At 36.4% G+C, this 19,540-nt stretch overlaps 3 protein-coding genes and 1 pseudogene across 3 annotated transcripts; 3 read left to right on the top strand and 1 right to left on the bottom strand.

Annotated features, from left to right (window-relative positions):
• Positions 1 to 7,537: 7,537 nt before the first annotated feature.
• On the bottom strand, positions 7,538 to 10,483 carry LOC111429888 (uncharacterized protein C17orf53 homolog; the record flags this gene model as incomplete). Its single annotated transcript, XM_023065961.1, has 7 exons — positions 7,538 to 8,218; positions 8,336 to 8,414; positions 9,074 to 9,139; positions 9,280 to 9,381; positions 9,476 to 9,538; positions 9,751 to 9,833; positions 9,910 to 10,483. Coding segments are annotated over 7 exons (1,431 nt in total), but the record flags the coding sequence as incomplete, so codon positions are not given.
• Positions 10,484 to 11,129: 646 nt separating this feature from the next.
• On the top strand, positions 11,130 to 13,002 carry LOC111429959 (annotated as a pseudogene).
• Positions 13,003 to 13,950: 948 nt separating this feature from the next.
• On the top strand, positions 13,951 to 16,659 carry LOC111429668 (pentatricopeptide repeat-containing protein At3g18020). The gene is made up of 2 exons (XM_023065612.1): positions 13,951 to 16,087; positions 16,323 to 16,659. Exons 1-2 carry the CDS (start codon positions 13,980 to 13,982, stop codon positions 16,324 to 16,326), a joined length of 2,112 nt encoding a protein of 703 aa, XP_022921380.1. The 5' UTR covers positions 13,951 to 13,979; the 3' UTR covers positions 16,327 to 16,659.
• A 1,737-nt stretch (positions 16,660 to 18,396) lies between these two features.
• LOC111429663 (probable calcium-binding protein CML27) lies at positions 18,397 to 19,416 on the top strand. Its single transcript, XM_023065606.1, has one exon. It carries the CDS (start codon positions 18,608 to 18,610, stop codon positions 19,166 to 19,168), a length of 561 nt encoding a protein of 186 aa, XP_022921374.1. The 5' UTR covers positions 18,397 to 18,607; the 3' UTR covers positions 19,169 to 19,416.
• Positions 19,417 to 19,540: the final 124 nt, after the last annotated feature.

The following is a 19,540-nucleotide window of genomic DNA, read 5'->3' as shown; positions in this document are numbered from 1 at the left end:
AATGGAGGATTTATATATGGTAATAACCAGATTTGAAATTGAAGGACATGTGACTGGGTTTGGTCATCCTGACTGGGCAAGAACACATGATGCAGCTTCTCGTACGTCTCCAATAGTTTCTGCTCTTGTTGAAGGAGGAGCTACTTGCATCGGAAAAACTGTTACAAGTGAATTGTCAATGAGGTAAATAGTTTTCTTCATTTTTTTTTTTTTTGTGCCTGTATGTTCAGTTTTCTTTCTTAGGGTTGAAATGGAACTTCATATATCTGTGGAATTTGAAACTTAATGGTTTCTCGTACTCCTTTCAAGCAGTGAGTGAGCATACTCTTTAATTTGGTCGTGTGTCCTTTGGTATGTTGTCAACGGGAACTGTTCATTTAGTTTAGAGTCAAAACCATATTTTTCCTATTTTACAGTAATTTTGAGAAATATTACCCTATTACCTGCTCCTCGTTTAATCATTTGTTATGATGATTGAGAGTTGCATGATTTTCAATCTAAGAGTATTTATTTAGTTATATTTAAATTTTCTTAACCTCAGCATCAGTGGAGAAAACAAGCATTATGGCACACCCACAAATCCTGCATCGCATGCCAGAGTTCCTGGTGGGTCATCCAGTGGAGCTGCTGTTGCAGTAGCTGCTAATCTTGTTGACTTCTCTTTGGGTGAGTTTTGAAAATAAATAAATAGTAGGAAAGGAAACTTTTGAAGAATCACTTGCCCTGAAGTTAATCATTCATCTCTAGAGATAGGGAAGCTCTTCCTTTTTGCAATCTTAGATTGCGCTCTATCAATACAGGACTGCAAAATGTTGCCTTCAACTTTTTCCCTTAAGGAAGCCTCAAATGATTAAGCAGCAAAGACTTAACCTTGAAGTCAAATGACTGGCCAACTGTTTCCACCTCTTTAGCTTCCCCCTCAGGTCCAACATTAGCTATTCCCCCTCAGGTCCCAGTTGTTTCAAGGATTTTATCATACATTACTAGGTTAATCTAGATTGGAGGTCTTTTAATTACTCCCTCCGAGTAGGAAAGGTGGTATCTTGTCTCCTTGGCCTTTTGGCTTTTTTGTTCAGCAAAGGTTCCTGTTTCTTATTAACAAAAAGAAAAAAAGGACTTAAATGTTTTTATGTCAGCATGCTTTTCAAATTTCAGTAGTTATTCTTCTAATTTTATTTGTCTTGTGACTTTTTTTTTTTTTTTTTTTGCCTACTTGCAGGTATTGATACAGTTGGCGACGTGAGAATACCTGCTAGCTTTTGTGGCATTTTAGGGTTTCGACCGTCACATGGCTCTGTTTCCCAAGTTGGAATTATACCCATTGCAACAAGTCTTGACACTGTTGGTATGTACATCAACGTTTTTGTATGCTTGTTGTCTAGCTATTATTGGCGAACTCACTGGGATTCATGAGCCATTCTGTTCACTTTTTGGATAAAAAAAGACTTGTGATTACCTTTGTCTATCATTGAGAAAAGTGAAAAATGGCCCGGAATCCATTTTATTACAACTTTTTTAATAATAAAAGAACCTCACATTGAAATGCAATGCCCTTCTATACCTAAAACTTTAGCAGCATCTCCTCGGTGACGATGCAAATAAGGATTGTGCGATTTTCTTTTCCTCTTTTACATAGAGTGAATTCTTCCCCTAGTGCAGTGTACACAAGGCCTGCAAGTTTAATAACTAAGCAGCTTGGTTCTTTTGGATGAGCAGAAGCCAGCTCTTGGGTGGGGATTTGAACCTCTGACCAGGGTCGAGGGTACATGCTTGCTGCGAATCCTTCTTTTTATGATGGAAAATTCATTGGAATGTAAGATCATGACCATTTTTTTGGAACATAAGCAGTTCTGTTCTTTAGGATGATCATTATAGAAAGTTCTGCACAGCTAAATTTAAGACCAAATTCAATTCATTGCTGCTTTGTGATCTCCTACTTGAAATGATCATCAGTTTACGAAAAGCAATCAAGAGAATACTTTTTAAGTTTGGTGGTACCTCGTGTTCTTTCTTTCTTTCTTTGATAGTTCTTCCGTTGTGCTTTTCAGTGGAGTAACTTTGTTTCTCCTTAATGGAATCATTTTTTACTGACAAGGTGTTCAGTAGTACTCATCCATTTAGTTGTACTGTTGTTACTTGTAGGAAAATAGTAAATTTAGATGATTTATGGTACAGATTATGCATTTTTTCAGTTTCTGATTTTTTTTTCATAAGTCCATTATTAGTTTAATCATTTATTGTTAGAAAGTTTCAACTGTCATTAATTATTAGAGTTTTTTTAACTCTTCATTACTTTTCATTTCATAAGATTTGGAGCTTTTACTGTTATCTTCAATTCGTCTTTTCGTTTGGGGTTGGGCATCTTGTCTTCCTCCTTTTATAAAACTTGTTTGATGTCTTTGTCTCTGGGCTTCTATTGTACTATGACAGGATTGTTTGCCAAGGATCCCAATGTCCTGCGTCGTGTTGGCCATGTGCTTTTGCAACTTCCATATGTGGTTCAACGCAATCCTAGACAAATTATTATAGCTGACGATTGCTTTCAACTACTGAATATACCTGTTGACAGGATTACTCAGGCAGTGACCAAATCTACTGAGAATCTTTTTGGCAGTATGTTCTTCTTTATGCCCTAATTAGATACTTACGCATCTCTCTTTATTTCCCAAAGAATCTAAGTTTCATTTTTTTGTTTCACTCTTAACATAGGACAAGTGTTGAAGCACGAAAATCTTGGAAGCTATTTGAGTTCGAAAGTTCCAAAATTGAAAGAGTTAATTGGGAATAAGACAAATGGAAATCTGAATTCTTCTTCAATTAGAGTGCTGGCCTATGTGATTCAGACTCTTGAAAGGTGTGACTCCGATCTTTATTGATGTTGGATCAACTTACCTGATGTTACTTTTAAGTACATGGAACAAACAGATTCTAAAGCTTGCCTTTTGTTCTGCCATTCTCAAGCACCAGTCTTCTTTGAATCTTGTGTATAATTGGAAGAACGTTTTTCCCCCTTATTTTCCTTGAACTGATCTCATTCGTGGAAGACTTGTGATCTAGCTTATTGCAAACTTATTTTTACAGGATTGAGTTCATTGGCAATCATGGGGAATGGATTGAATCGGTGAAACCAGATTTGGATCCTGCTATAATGGAGCAATTAAATGAGAAGTTGGAGATATCAAATAGAATGATTGAAAACTTCAAGTCTGTTAGAAATGAAATCCGTATGGCTATTAACTCTCTTTTGAAGGTAATCTGTAAATGAAAATACTTTAGTTTACATTATTGCAGCATTTAGCTTAGATTGTGTTAAAAATGAGAAGTTTTACAAGTTGGGAGACCATTCTTCTTCTTATCTGCTGTTCTTTTTTTTTTTTTTTTTAATTGTTGACATCGGATTTGAATAAATCTATTATGTGATAGCTTCATGCTTGCAGGGTTGGCAGCTGTTTAGAAATCAATAGGAAAAATGTAATTTTTTCCCGAGTTTTGAGACCTGCAAAAAAAACTTCATTATTCCTCGAGGTTCTTCCATGTAAAAAGCAATTGATTTAGAATTTGCTGTGGTTGTAGTTTTTTCAATGTGATTAAGAGAGTATAGTTAAATAACTCTAGTTAAAGAGAAGATTTGTGTGTCCTATACTTCAATACTTCAGACACCTAATTAATTTCTTTACTTTATATTCCGGTCATATTTCTCATTTTATGTTTTCATTTATATATTGACAGTATATTTCCTAGTTACTTTTGTTGGTAGTTCCTGCCCCATTATTCTTTGAGACTACATTTCAAGTTGATTAGCTTGATTTTGACATAAAATTTTCACTTTGCTTAGGATGATGGAGTTCTAGTCATCCCCACCACTGCTGATCCTCCACCAAAATTAGGTGGAAAGGATTTTTTTTCTGAAGAGTACCAGACTCGTTTGTTTAGTTCATTGAGCATTGCTAGCATATCGGGTTGTTGTCAGGCAAGCTTTCCCCCACTCTCTTCCTGCATCTTCATCTTCTTCTTTTGATTTTGATTTCTTTATTTATTAATATTTTTTGGAGGTTGGTTTTCTTTTTCGCGAGAAATTTCCCACAAAAATGATCTATGTTTGCCTAATTTCAGGTCACCTTGCCACTGGGATTTCACGATAACTGTCCTGTATCTATGTCCTTTTTAGCCAGGCATGGGGCAGATCGCTTTTTACTAGATACTGTGCAGACCATGTATAAGACTTTACAAGAGGAGGCTGAGGCTGCGTCCAAAACCAAGTTCTCAAAGAATGCTGTCAGCCAAGAACAGTCGGCTGAGATTGCAAAAGAAAAGGTATTCTTAAACTGTTAGTAAATCACCTTTCTTTTGGGCCTTATGGTTTCTGCTGTTCTTTAGATTCTCTATTTTCTATGCGAACATATCTTCATGATCTTCGGCTTTATTTACTCAAGCAACCTGTTCGTTGCTGATGTACATGATTTCTGCTGTTGTGTGACCACTTATAATCATTCTTTTGGCCATTCCCTCTCTCCTTTTACCAGTCTGTTGGATGTTTTAATGATGAAATTCGTGTTACAAACGTTTTGAAGAATTCTCTGATTCAGTTCTCTCTCTTACTGGTGAATAACTAATTTCTGTGGGTTTAAGAAGTATAACAGGTAAATTTTACGTTAAATTACAAAAACTACCCTTGAACATTGCAATTTGTTTAAAAAAATACACTTATTCTTTCAAAAGTTACAATATTATTCTTGACCTTTCATAAATGTTCAAAACTATCCTTAGTAAAAATTTGTTTGGGTGTCGTTGAAATTGGGACATGGGATAATGTGATGATCACCTGGAACGATGTGGTGTGTTTGAGTCCCAATTTTCATGCCACATTCCAACTAAAGTATTTCAAAGGTAGTTTTGAAGCCATTATGAAAGATTAAGGTAATATTGCAACTTTTGAAATAAGATGTTTGAAGTATAGTTTTCTTTTGTAATTTAGCCTAAATTGTATGTGAATGTATCTGTCACCTGCTGTTAATCGTATTCAAGTTAGTGTTTAGTAATGTATATTCAACTATAACCATTTGATGCCAAGTTGAAGACCGACTAGCATATATGATGACCTCCTCGCTGTCATGTTAAATTGACTGTGATGAGATAACGAAATATTTTCAATTATTTCTTCAAATAGTGCCAATAATAATTTTGATATAATCAATCTGCATATCATCAGCTCTGTATTTCCTGCTTTCTCCCCATAGCCCCATCTATCTTCTCGGTAAACTTAATAGCATGACAGATTTTTTTATTACTTAGTATATTGCTATAGTTTCGCAATAAAGCTAGAGGTTATTCATAAGGCTCTAGTCTCTAGATTTCACTGTAGAGTTTGCAATACAAAATCCTATTTAATACTTATCCCCATAGTCTTCCCTTTGATAAATCTAATCTTATGAAGAAAATGTATATTTTCTGACTGCTTCATACGGTGACTGCACATACTTTTGTTAAGGCATTAACTCTTTGCTCAATGTTTAATTGCGCACATTCATGTGATTTTGGAATTCCAGGGCAATCAAGCATACAAAGAAAAACAGTGGGAGAAGGCTATTGGTTGTTATACGGAAGCCATCAAACTTAACAGCAGAAATGCTACATATTACAGTAACAGGGCTGCAGCATATCTAGAGCTTGGACGGTATATTCATTTTTTATCTCTTCTCTTTTTTTTTTCTTTTATAAAAATAATGAAGTTTCCGTTTAATCTCTAAACCATTTCCTGTAGGTTTATGATCATTTCTTTCTTTCCTGTGTCCTTTCAGGTTTCAGCAGGCAGAGGCAGATTGCAGTAAAGCTATTGACCTGGATAAAAAGGTGATTCGTTTAGGAAACTTTTGTGCTGTGAATAAGTTTTTAAATGGTTTTCATATGTTCGTTTGTTCCTTACTATTAATCAGAAACCTTTGAAATATCCTTTTGGTCTGTAATTTGCTCCTCTGTACATCCTGCTCTGCCTTCATAGTAAATAATGTGTTATTAATTAAAATAAAAATAATGTTGTTTGAAAAATTATAATTTGAATTTGTATAGCTCGTTTTTGCTTTTGTGGCAACCTTACAATTCGATTGATGACTGAAACAAAAGGAGGTTGAGAATCTACTTACTCCTTTTACCCTTTCTTTCCCCTATCCTTGTTAGTTTACTATCTGAACGAGTTTCAAAAATTTGGGTACAACCGTTGGCCTGGATGGATGTCTGGATAATGGAGTTATGAACGGAGGCATCTTTCCGCTAATTATAATAATAATAGTTTAAAAAAAGAACTCCATTTGTCCTCCATTTCAGTGAGATTAGCATTTGACTTCAAACACTAAACTATTTCCTTGACATTTCCAAATATTGTCCATCTTCCAGAATGTTAAATCCTTTTTACGAAGGGGTACAGCGAGGGAGATGCTTGGTTTCTACAAGGAAGCAATTGAAGGTAAGCTGTTTCTTCTTGTTTGACTGTATTATTTTTATGGCTTCTTGAGTGAATTTTGCCATATTTTTCACAACTGTTCTTATAGATCGTGAATAAGTTGTTGAGTTCATATTGGAATATCATATCATCTTATGCTAGAACGGATGGTTAATTGTTGGGGCTGGTTTACAAAAAGCATCCCAACAGAATTATTATCTGAAAAGTTGTTCGAGATGCCGAGTTTTGTCAAAACTTGATCGTCTGATTAAAATCCAAATGCCATTTGCATCACTCTTTTCTTGACTGCAAATTCTCTTTTCGATTGGTAACTTCATTTCTAGTGCAAATCTAACCATCAGTAGTTGATGGATTCGCATTTCACACTTGGGTAACCGCCTTTGCCCTAAAATTTTTTTTTGAAGTTCCCTGATTGTTTGTTTTGATGGTGATATTTCCTGCAGATTTTAGTCATGCCCTTGTTCTTGAACCAACAAATAAAAGAGCATCAATATCTGCAGAGAGATTAAGAAAGCTGTTCTCAAGTTGATTCAGTAAGTGAGCAATCTTATTGTTCTCTGCCATGAAGACCTTTACTTGGCAATGGGGCACTCCCACCCACACAGTCGTTCTTGGCGGTTGGTGGTATATCTGAGAGTGCTCCATTTGAGAGCGCATATAGAGGGAGTAATGTTATGCCCTTGATTTTTGTATTTTTATTTGATTTGGAGAATAGGAACATTGATTATTATTTTGCGAAGCTGTGTAATCCAATTTTGTCTCCAACCTTTCTCAATGCGGGTTGTAGTTCTAGCAGAGCTGATGAATGGTTGCAATACTATTATATGATTGGTGAGAGTACTTCAAATATCTTTGGAGTCTTCTCTTGTATTCTAGCTCAAGTAAGCATTAATTGGCCATATAAATTATTAGGATAATTGACCTTTTATTCCCTAAACATATACAGGTAGGGACCCCTTAGTGGAAGATATATGTAACTAGTTCAGCTTGACATTGACAGGAATTGTGGAACTTACTTATAAGCAACTTTTAACATCTTGAAGAGATGTAACTTATAAGCAACTTTTAACATCTTGAAGAGATGAAATAATCTTCACTTTTTGATGAAATACTCTAGAATTAGTTCTCCCCAAGAAAAACTGTTGTAAAATATTAGTTTACTACATAGAAACAGATTGAAGATTCATGTCCTTGAAGGATTGCGGGCAGTGATGAACAAAACAATGATTTCTCTATGCTTTCCAAAAACTTGCATTGAGAAAACATGCCCGAGTAAGCTTTCAGGATTACATGGAACTCAGTCGAATGCAAAGAGCTCATCCAACTGCTCTTCTGTCCATTGTGGGAGTAATGGTTCTTGTGTTCTTGTGATTTTTTCAGCTTCTTGATTATTAGGGGCTTGAGCAGTGTTGGATGCAGCACCATTTTCTTTGGCTTGTGAGAGTTCGCCTGAATCTGTACCCATAGGATGGTTGATAGGCTCATCCAGCCCTGTTTGCTGATCCTGATCAACAAGGAGCGTGTTACAACCCACACTTGAAGTTCCTTTGGAGGTACTCAGATCCACAAACTGTCTGTTTCCATTGGTTCCATTCCCTTTCCAATTGATGGATGATGCAGCATTTCCCTTTCCTGTTTGTAAATCACCTACTCCATTCATTCTCAATTTAGAATTCTGCCTCAGATTCTTCATGATATTTTGAGTTCTTTCACGTGACACGTCAAAATTCATCTGCGGAATGTGTACTTCTCCATGGCTTTCTGCACAGTACAAGGAGACTAATTGAAAAATATGCACCTCGTTTATGAAAACCACTGGGCATAATCAATTGGGCGGCTTTAGACAAAAACAAAGTTTGAATGAAAAATATTGCCGACCTTCAATTCTAGAATCAGGCCGTATGATTGCTGTAGGGCTATTGAGCTTTATAGGAGGTCCACTGTCCTTGGAGATAACCTACAATTTCAAGCATAACCAAAAGTTAGGTAGAAGGGTAAGTTTTCCGAGGACCTGGAAGTGAAAACCCACAAAAGTTTTGACCTTAATTCACCAAGGAAACAGGAAACTAAGTACATTCTCCACCTAAAATAGCTACACCATGCCTGCACTATATGGCTATACTAACATGCAAACTAAATTTCTGCCATGGCATCTAACTAAAAGGTAAAGAGGATGAATTCAACAGGAACTAGACTTCTCCAAACAATTCTTTTTTCTATGAGCCAACATAATGGCTGAGAATGACAAGGGGCAGTAAAATTCCGCAGTCAACAACAGCTATGTATCTCTGTATTCAAAAAAGCATATAATTGCACATGTCAAACAAACTAGGAATCATGTTTTTCTTAAATATAATCACTACGCGCATGCATATGGGCTGTCTAATCACATATGACGTTTGTCTCCAAGAGAAAGAGCTAACTGAAAATTTATCCAACTCTTATGATTTGTTACATTAGATGCCGTGAAAACACCTCTTTTGCCCTAAGCTAGAAATGAATTCTTTTTTCTTTCAGAACCTTATTTTTCCTGTGGGGAAAGTGTGATAGAAACAGGATGTTCCTTAGTTGAATGGCTTACTAACTATGTTGAGCAATTCTTAAAGCAAACCATACCTTGACAACGTTACTTGTTGTTACATTGAGCACATGAACAGAACGTGTCGGAGAAAACACAGCAACCTGGAGGATAGATGCAGATGAGATGAAGATTCACTGAGGAAAGCGGCTGTAACTTTAGTTCACGAAGATTCAAGTTTCCAAACAAAAGAAGATAAGGAATTCAACACAATCATTGATGCCTGAAATAATGGAAATCAAACCTTCTGCAATATTAAAACTGCCCCAACAGATAAGTCCTTTCCAAAATTTCCTTCAGAAATTACTCTATGGTGGATGCTAGCGTCTATTGTACCTGTTGGATCCTGGTACAAGAAGTTTAAGATCATTTTCATATCCATAAAATACTGGAATTTTAGAATGCTACTTTTTGCGTGTAGGGCATGCCCGAAATATAACCTTCAAAGCTACCATCATTCCACCCAGACTATTTGAGGTACAAGATTTGATAATGGCTACGACCTATCAAAGCAGCCACTTAGATAGCATTAACAAAATTTGGGAACCCTAATAGAAATTTTGCAATTACAAGAAGCTATAGTGAAGAAATATTAGCAAAAGTCGATGCCAGAAAATGGGTTTAAGCAATAATCATTTGAATATGTTCTTCCCCTCAGAAACAAAATGATACTGTAGCTGTTCGCGCCAGAAAAGTGAAAAGGAATGAAAATTACCAGAGCAACTTTCTCAGCATTGAAGGCATTCTTGATAGAACTCAATGGAGTTTCAGTCAAATCTCCTTTACCATCCATCGCAGCTACAAAAACCCTTGAATTAAATCTCAAAGAATTCCACTCATTAAATCACCAAACAAGCAGAAAACGAAAGATAACCTAGGCCGCGGACAAAATCCAAAGCGCAAACCCACGGATTGCCATTAAAATCATCGTCCTCATCATCACCATTTTCGATAACTCTTCTTATATACTCCTGAGTAGGAAGGGGCTCTTCATCGCCGACATAGAAGGATTTCTCACCGCGAGTTCTACGCTGCATCGCCGCCTGAACCGCTCCGGCAGGACCAGGAATGATACGCAAAGACGCACCGGACGGACACGGGGACTCTAATTCAGTGGAAATCCGCTGGGTTCGACAAATTGGATTCTGAGATGAGAAATCCGACTCGAAAAGATCGTTAAACGATTGGGATTGGGGCTGGGAAGGGGAACGAGAGCAGGTTTCAAGAAGCGGCAGGGAGAGAGTGGAAGTGGGGGCGGCGGAGAGTGGTTGGGGGCTACGGTGGCGCTTCAAAGGGCGGAGTAGGGAGTGTACGTCGGAGTAGTCGAGATCAAGGGCCTCCCATGGTTCCATTTTTGAAGCTTCGAATTCGAAAGGGAACTGATGAAGCCGCCGATTGCAGAAGGGGAAGCGCGGGAATTTGAAGTGCGAAGCGGACTTGGAAGACGACCATCGTCATCCATTTGGATTCGTTTCAGTGTCCCGTGTTTGCTTTCCCGGCAAGTTTCGAGAATTGGGCTGGGCTGGGCTGGACTGGACTGGGCTGGACTGGACCGGACCCGGCCCGTTAATATATAAATAGGGCCCATTTTAAGCGGCCATAAAAAAAATATAATATTTTTTTTATTATTTTCAATATATTTAGTAATTTTTTCATAAATATCCATTAATAACTATATTTTATTAATATTTTGGTACACATTTCCGTAAAATTAAGAAAAAGAAATAAAAAAAAAAGAAGAAAACTGGCACGTGCTCGTTTCGTAGGCCTGAACCTCATCCACAACCTTCCCATCGTTTCCGCAACCGACAACCGGATCTCTTGGTCACCCATCACCCACCTGGAACGACCAAATATAAATTAAAAAAAAAACATTAATTCAAATAAAATTGCTGTACGAAGAAGAAAAATTAAATAGTAACAAATAAATAAATAAAAGAGAGGTGAAAAAAGCTTGTTCCCGGAAGGATCGGTTTCGGGAGCTTCTGGGTCCCACGGGATTTGCTCTTTTTTTCTTTCTTTTTTTTTAATGATTATTCTAAATTTCGAACTGGAATTTTATTTGGTATATATAAATAAGGGGAGCAGGGAACGATGCCGGATACACCTTCATCCCCGAGAGCGGTGGCCTTCTGGCGCTAATGGAGAATCTGCTTGGACTTCTCCGTATTCGCGTCATTCGTGGTGTCAATCTTGCTGTTCGTGACGTTCGTAGCAGCGATCCTTACGTTGTCGTCAAGATGGGAAAGCTAGTACGTATTTCTTTTCTGTTATTTCATGATCACCTTCGTTGTTGCTTCGATTTGGAGGTTTTGTTTCCTTATGTCTTTTGGAATGCTTCAAGATTGTTAAAGACATGTTGCTTTAGGTAGTAATTGGTTGAATTTGAAGCTGTTTTGGTGGTTATTTGGTGTGACTCGAAAAATGGCGCGAATGTTTGAATTGTTTTCATGGACGAAGTCTTTGAAACATGCGAGGAAGGATGGTTCGATAAGGGCTTGAAAAGTCTAATTAGATTCGCCTGTAGATTTTGCAACTTCTGGATCATCCTACACGAATGGAGATTTGGGAGGTGCAGAAATGAATGTTGTGTGGGGGAGGAGCTTAGAAGTTTTTGTATGCGAGTTTTTATCTTAAGGAATGAGATGAATAAAATTCCTGGCTGTTGAATTGTTAACTCATAAGTTTCGTAACTCTGTACGAACATCACGAGAAATTGTAGCAATAAATTGTGCTTTTTAGGCAGGTCAATCAATTACTTTGTAGATGTTAATGTTCCATTGAACTACGTCTTAGTTTTTGTTTCTTATAAGGAATGAACTCTCAAGTATTGCTGCTGCTTAATTCTTTTGTTCTTGTGAACTCTTGATGCAGAAACTGAAGACGCGGGTGATAAAGAAGGATATCAATCCTCACTGGAATGAAGATCTGACTCTTTCTGTCAGTGACCCAAGTCTTCCAATTAAGCTGGTAGTCCTTGTTAAACTCCATGATGATCCATGTATGAGAGAAATTTATTAATCAGTTTAGTTTTGTTATGCTTGTTGAACTCCATGATGATCCATGAATGCTTATTTTGTCCTTCAAAATTATATATATTTGATATGTTGCTCTGCCAGCAATGTACAACGCCTTTTAAACAATTTCCAAGTAGATATACACACAGAGTTACAAAGCTGACATGTTCTTGTTGTTGACCGATTTGTAACGGTTGATATTGCTAATCCAGGCTTAGGTCTTTTGCCATATTGTATTATGGGTTGGCCTTTATCTTTCGTTTTGTTTGATCAAAGCTATTTTAAGGAATCACTTATCTTGTTGCTATAGGAAAATTAACTCCCATTACTTCCTTTTTCGTTACCGTGTTTCCTAACATCGAATTTCGTTTCCAAATTCATCTTTGAGCTGGTTACAGACTGTTTACGATCACGACACGTTTACGAAGGATGACAAAATGGGGTATGCTGAGTTTGATATCAAATCATTTACGGATGCTCTGAAAATGAACTTGAGTAATCTTCCGAGTGGAACGACGATCTCACGAATGCTACCAAGCAGGCAAAACTGTCTTGCTGAAGAGAGCTGTGTGGTCTGGAAAGATGGCAAAGTAATTCAAGATATCTACCTTAGATTGAGAAATGTTGAATGCGGGGAAGTCGAAATTCAGCTGCAGTGGATTGATCTTCCAAACCACAAAGGCTGAAAGAAAGATCTGGTTTATCAGAGCATCATCCCTGCTGCTAGCTAGAGGTTACTGCTCGTTCCACTTCCCATCATTTTCCATTCTTCAAATTATTTCTATAGTAATATTCTTATGTGTCCTAGTCGATCTGCATAATGCTTGATCGTAGCTTGATTTTTATTCATGGATGATAGCCTCTGGTTTTGGCCAAGCTTTCTGATGGATATCGTAAATAAGTTGTTTTCTGATTCTGATTTTATTGGCAATATAAGCTACCATTCAGTTATGTTGATGATCTCCAACGTAGGCATAACGGTCTAAGCGAATCCTTTCGTTCCGAAATCTTCTGTTCTCAACCCCATGACCAATATGAGCTCGAGGTTTCTTTCGTAATTCCCGAAACTTCTTTGTAGTGGTTCTGTTACATGCCTCATTTCATAGATAGCTTGTCCACTTTGAGCTCCCAAAAGACCTCACACTAATGGAAATGGTATTCGATATTATGTTAGATGAACACGATTCTCTACGATGGTAAGATATTGTCCACTTTGAATATAAGCTCTCATGGCTTTGTTTTGGGCTTCCTAAAAAACGTTCGGAGATAGTATTCATTGATTATAAACCCACGATCATTTCTCAAAATTGAAGTTCTAAATTAATTCACTACGGATTCACAATATCTATAGTAAAGTTGGCTTAATGTTCTTAAATACTCAATCTAAATGCATTTAAGATCGAACTAATTCAAATAATTATTTAAGTCAGGCTTTAATTACGTCCATATTTATTATTTATAATTAGAAAAAATTTTAATAGGTGAGAATTTATATTTATAATAAGGGTATGATTTTACAAATTTGACAATTTTATTTTTAAATTAATACACTCAATTTAGTCCCTTTTACACAATTTATGTAATAATCATAAAATTTAAAACCTAATAACATTATTTAAATTAACAAAAAAAAAGATCACAATATTCTAATTATTAAATAAATAAAAAATCACAATATTCTAATTATTAAATTGTTTTTTTTAATTATTAAATAAATAAAAATCACAATATTCTAATTCTTAAATAAATAAAAAATCACAATATTCTAATTATTAAATTGTTTTTGTTAATTATTAAATAAAATTAAATTAAAAAAAAAAACCACAATATTGGGCAAAAAAGCCCCCTTCGGTTCGCTTTAAAGGGGCGAACCGAATTTTTTTGCCGCGAATTTTAAAGCTTCAGTCCTCAGAAGAATGCGCCTGAAATGTTTCTTGCGGCCCGCCAATCGCTCTCGGTCAAAACATCCCCCAAAATCGTTTCCATTACGCCATCGTTCTCGAACCTCTTCACCAGAACCGCCAATTTCCGGCAGTACCAGCCGGGAAATGGATCGGACGGCCGAGACTGGGCACCCGAAGAGAGTGTCGCCGATGTCTCCTACTGGACGAAGAAGATTCATGGTCTCTGTACCAAGGATCGAAATGTCGATGAAGCGCTTAGGCTACTCGACGCCCTTCGCCTTCACGGCTACCAAATGCATCCTCTCAATCTCGGTAGCATAATCCATAGTCTCTGTGATGCCCGCCGGTTTCATGAAGCGCACTGCCGTTTTATGCTCTCTGTTGCTTCCCGGTGTGTGCCTGATGAACGTACTTGTAATGTTCTTATTGCTCGTTTGCTTGATTATCGATCTCCGTATTGCACCTTGCGCTTGCTTGTTTGTTTGTTTGATGCTAAGCCTGGGTTTGTTCCTTCAATAGTGAATTATAATCGTTTGATTGATCAGTTTAGTAAGTTTTCACTACCGGATGTAGCTCATAGGGTTTTATTTGATATGAAGAGTAGAGGTCATTGTCCAAATGTTGTTTCCTACACTACCTTGATTGATGGATACTGCCGTGCTGGTAATGTATCTGCTGCTGAGGAACTGTTTGACGAAATGCCTGAGAATGATGTGGTGCCTAATTCACTTACATACAGTGTTCTAATTCATGGATTTCTTTACAAACGGGATTTTGAAACTGGGAAGGCATTTATATGCAAGCTTTGGGAGGAGATGAATGGAGAAACGAACCCCTCTGTGAACAGTGCAGCTTTTGCCCATCTTGTTGATTCTCTATGTCTAGCGGGTTCTTTCCACGAGTTGTTTTCAATAGCAGAAGATATGCCTCAGGGGCAGAGTGTGCCCGAGGAATTTGCTTATGGGCAGATGATAGATTCACTTTGTAAAGCTAAAAGACATGACGGGGCTTCAAGAATTGTATATATAATGAGGAGGAGAGGGCTTAATCCTGGTTTACTATCATATAATTCTATTATCCATGGGCTTAGCAAGGAGGGAAATTGTCTGCGGGCTTATCAGTTGTTAGTCGAAGGAGTTGAATTTGGGTACTCACCATCTGAACATACATATAAGGTTCTTTTAGAAGGTCTTTGCCGAGAGCTTGACATCCAAAAGGCTAAGGAAGTTCTTCAAATAATGATAGACAAGGAAGGCGTGGATAGAACTAGAATTTACAACATATACTTGAGAGCTGTCTGCCTTCCAAACAACTCAACCGAGCTTTTAAACACGCTTGTTGTAATGCTTCAAACTAATTGTCACCCTGATGTTATTACCCTCAATACAGTCATCAAGGGATTTTGCAAGGTTGGAAGCATTGAAGAAGCTCTAAAGGTACTAGACGATATGATGATTGGTAAATTATGCAACCCTGATCAGGTGACCTTCACAACTATCATATGTGGCTTACTGAATGTTGGGAGGATCCGGGAATCTCTTGATATATTGTATAAAGTAATGCCAGAAAAAGGCATTATGCCAGGTGTTGTTACGTATAATGCCACTATTCGAGGTTTGTTTAAACTTCAACAGGCAAACCAAGCAATGGACACCTTTGACAGAATGGTTAGTAATGGCGTGCTAGCTGACAGTACTACTTACGCTGTGATAATTGATGGGTTATGTGATTCCAATAAAATCGAAGAAGCTAAGAGATTCTGGAAAGATATAGTCTGGCCATCAAGGATTCATGACAGTTTTGTTTATTCTGCTATTCTTAAAGGGCTTTGCCTCTCCAGCAAATTCAACGAAGCTTGCCATTTTCTATATGAACTAGCAGATTCTGGGGTTTCTCCAAATATCTTTTGCTACAATATTGTGATCAATACTGCATGTAAGTTGGGATTAAAGGGAGAAGCTTATCAACTGGTCACTGAGATGCGAAAGAATGGGTTAACCCCTGATGCCGTAACCTGGAGGATTCTTCACAAATTACATCAAAATGAGATGACACAATCACGTCCCAAGGATTTAACTAATCAACCTACAGACGGCTTGGACCAGACAGAGTTGAAGAACTATTTGCAAATGTAAATTAAATTGGTGTTTAGATACTTATGAAACCTCGGTCTTTCTGCACAGAGATTAGACGTTCAAAACATCAAATCCTGTGACTCTATTCTTGAACCATCATGCCTTTCCTCTTGGTAAAAGAATCATGGTTTCAAAACCATGAAATCTGACGGGAATAGACCTTCCAAAGCATGGCTGAAAGTTCTTTCATCACATTTGTTCATTACTTAGTTTTGCTCTTCTGATTCGTAGGTAACTATTTGGTATAAAGGTGGTGATGTGATGCTATGCAATGAAAGCTCGGAGACAGCTTACTTTTGGCCAAGTGCTTACTAAGTGATCAGATAAGCTTTCTATCACTTCGCACTATCATTTCCTTACTGGGTTTGTTAAAATATGCACAAACGTTCTTGCTAAAAAGGAAAATGATTAGAAAAGTTGCTATCACAATCACATCGACCTCTTTTTCCACATTGTCTGACGAAGTAGTGATTATTCCCATCAATTTCTTAGCTTTTTTTGTTATGTGTACTGATTTTATGCATAAATTTGATTATTTTGCCTTGCATTTTCTTTGATAATGCTAAAACTAGAATAAATGTCTTTTTCCCTCTCTTTTTTTACCTTTCATTTCCATGTATGAATTGAAATGTTGGTGTGTAGGGGATGCCATTTAACTTCTTTACCTAAACCTAAGATTAATAGTATAATGAAGATTAAGTTGTATGTTTCTGCCAAACCTAGGATGAGTAGTATAATAAATTATACATTTTAGTCTATGAACTTATAAGGTGGTGCTCAGTTTGTTCCTAAGATTTTTTAAAACTTTTAATTTTTTATCTAATAGATTTCTTACTAATTTAACCGTTTTTTAGTTTTGTTCAACACAAAAGTCAAATGGGTATGGTTTGATTATAACCTTTCAATTTTGTGTGTATAAAGTAGGTGAATTTTCACATGTGTTTAATAAATGGGATGCTTTATTAGACATAAAAAGTTATTATTACATTTTTAAAGATTATGATATATTAGCGAGAAAATAAATAATAATAATAATAAACAGATAAATAATTCTTCTTTATTTTTATTTTTATAAATGCTATTTTAGAAAAAAAAAAATCTAAAAATTAAACGGGCTTAGAAAGTAAAATAAGATGTCCATGAAAATCTCACACGCTTTGCCCACAAAAAAAAAATAAAAAAATAAAAAAATAATGATAGAAAATAAACCTTAAGATGAACAATATTTTTAAAAAGTGTATATATAAATGAAGATAATAGTATTTACATGTCTAAAAAATATTATACTAACTAAGTTTATATTTATATTTATTATTATTATTTCAAACAAAATTATAGATCTTGTAAATTTATATTTCTATTAATTATGTTACATAATTATTATTTAGTATTACAATTCAAATAGTATTTAGGGAGCTTTTTTCCCAATACTTTTCTTTTCTCAACTTTTAATTAAATATACTTAATCTGACATTATTTATTTAAATATTTTTAATTTTAAATGGTTGGATGGTGTTCATCTTTGAAGAAAGGACCTCCACCAAGTGGCATTATGTTGTCTCTTGAAGATGAGTTACTTGTCTTTATCTCTTTTTAAAAAATTAAAATTTAAATATTTTTCTTTTCTATAAAAGAATATAATAAATTATTTTATTTTTATTTTTTAATCTACAACTTAACCTCTATTGAAAAGAGGATTGTGAGAGAAAAACAAATTAAAAAAGTTTTTTTTTCTTCTTCTTTCTTATCTTTTATTTAAAAAAAGTATTTTTATTTCCATTTTATGAAGAAAAAAAAAAAAAACAAAAAACAAAATCAGTTATAAACTCTCATATTTTTTTTCTTTTTTAATCACTTTCCATATTATAAATTTTAATTTGATATATAATATAATAGATGTGTTTTAAAACTACGAGGTTGACGATGATAGTCATAAGTCAAAATATATAATATCTACTAGCGGTGGGCTTGAGTTGTTACAAATAGTATTAGAGTAAGACATCGAAGACGCTGGCCCCAAGGGAGTGCATTGTGAGATCCTATATCGGGTGTAACGGGGAATAAAAATGTTGCTTATAAAGGTGTGGAAATTTCTCCCTAATATAAGTTGTTACAAGATAATTTTTAAGAACAGAAAGCTTATTAACCTAAAATTAAAAATTCAATAATATACATATAAATAATGGGTGTATTAAATATAATATTTAAAGTTTTGTGACTTAAAAATGCAATTAAAAAAAACAATAATTGAAAATAAAAAGAAAAAGCGAATTAAAATAATATTTTGGAGGGCCGATTTTCCTTGACCGTGGAAGAACAAGGACAGCATCTATTATTTGATGGGAAAAGAGAAATATTAGGACACACCGTCGGCCGTCGGATTTCCTCCTCTTCTTCTTCAATCCTCCCCCCTATAAATACCCAATTCCCCTTCCCATTTCTTCATCACAAAATCAAAACTACCCTCTTTTTCTCCTCCTCATTGTCGTCGTCTTCCCCAATCTTGATCTTTGAAAATGGCCACTGACTCGAATCCGATTACGTCCTCTAACTCCGACGCCGACCAGATCGCCAAGCCGAAGCCCTCCGGCCTCCTCCATGAAAACGAGGAACTCCGCAAGGTTTTCGACCGCTTCGATTCGAATGGCGACGGCAGGATCTCCATCACCGAGCTCGATTCCGTCCTCAAGTCCTTAGGCTCTGCCATCCCCTACGAGGAGCTACGTGGCGTCATGGAGGATCTCGACTACGATAAGGACGGTTTCATCAACATAGACGAGTTCGCCGCCTTCTGCAAGGAACCGATGGCCTCCGACGAGGCTGGATTGTCGGAGCTTCGTGACGCCTTCGACCTCTACGATCAGGACCACAACGGCCTCATCTCTCACTCCGAGCTCCATCTCGTCCTCACTCGCCTCGGAATCAATTACTCCATTGAAGACTGTCAACGAATGATCCACACGGTCGATTCCGATGGCGACGGAAATGTCAATTTCGAAGAGTTTAGGAAGATGATGAGCGATACTAACAAATCCAAGGCGCCGAATCAGAATGGAACTGCAGCCGCGGGGCCCTAGCCCTAGCCCTAGCTTTCCGTAAGTTATTAGCAATTAGCCATGTGACAGGTAACGAAGTCGATTTCTATCCTTCGTTCCTTTTCCATTTTTCCTTTTGTTTCATTTCGTTTCTCATTTCTCCTTAATCTGAATCTATGTATTCATGTATCCAAGTGTTCCTGTTTTCAATTTTCCGAATGTAACCTGAAATTCGGATCTGGTTCTGTTCTCCCGCCATTAATGCCGATCTTTAATTTCAACTCTTGCTCGTTTCGGTTCCTCTTCCTTAAATTAAGGCCCTTAATCACGCGGATAATCTTCCTTAAATTCCATTTTTTCTTATGGATTTTAATTTTAATATATGTTTTTTTTTTCTTTTTATTATTAGTTTAT

This window comes from Cucurbita moschata, unplaced genomic scaffold, assembly GCF_002738365.1.
Source record: "Cucurbita moschata cultivar Rifu unplaced genomic scaffold, Cmos_1.0 Cmo_Scf00032, whole genome shotgun sequence".
Lineage (NCBI taxonomy): Eukaryota > Viridiplantae > Streptophyta > Magnoliopsida > Cucurbitales > Cucurbitaceae > Cucurbita > Cucurbita moschata.
Note: the sequence above shows the minus strand (reverse complement) of the source record. Positions and strands in the feature narration are given on the sequence as shown.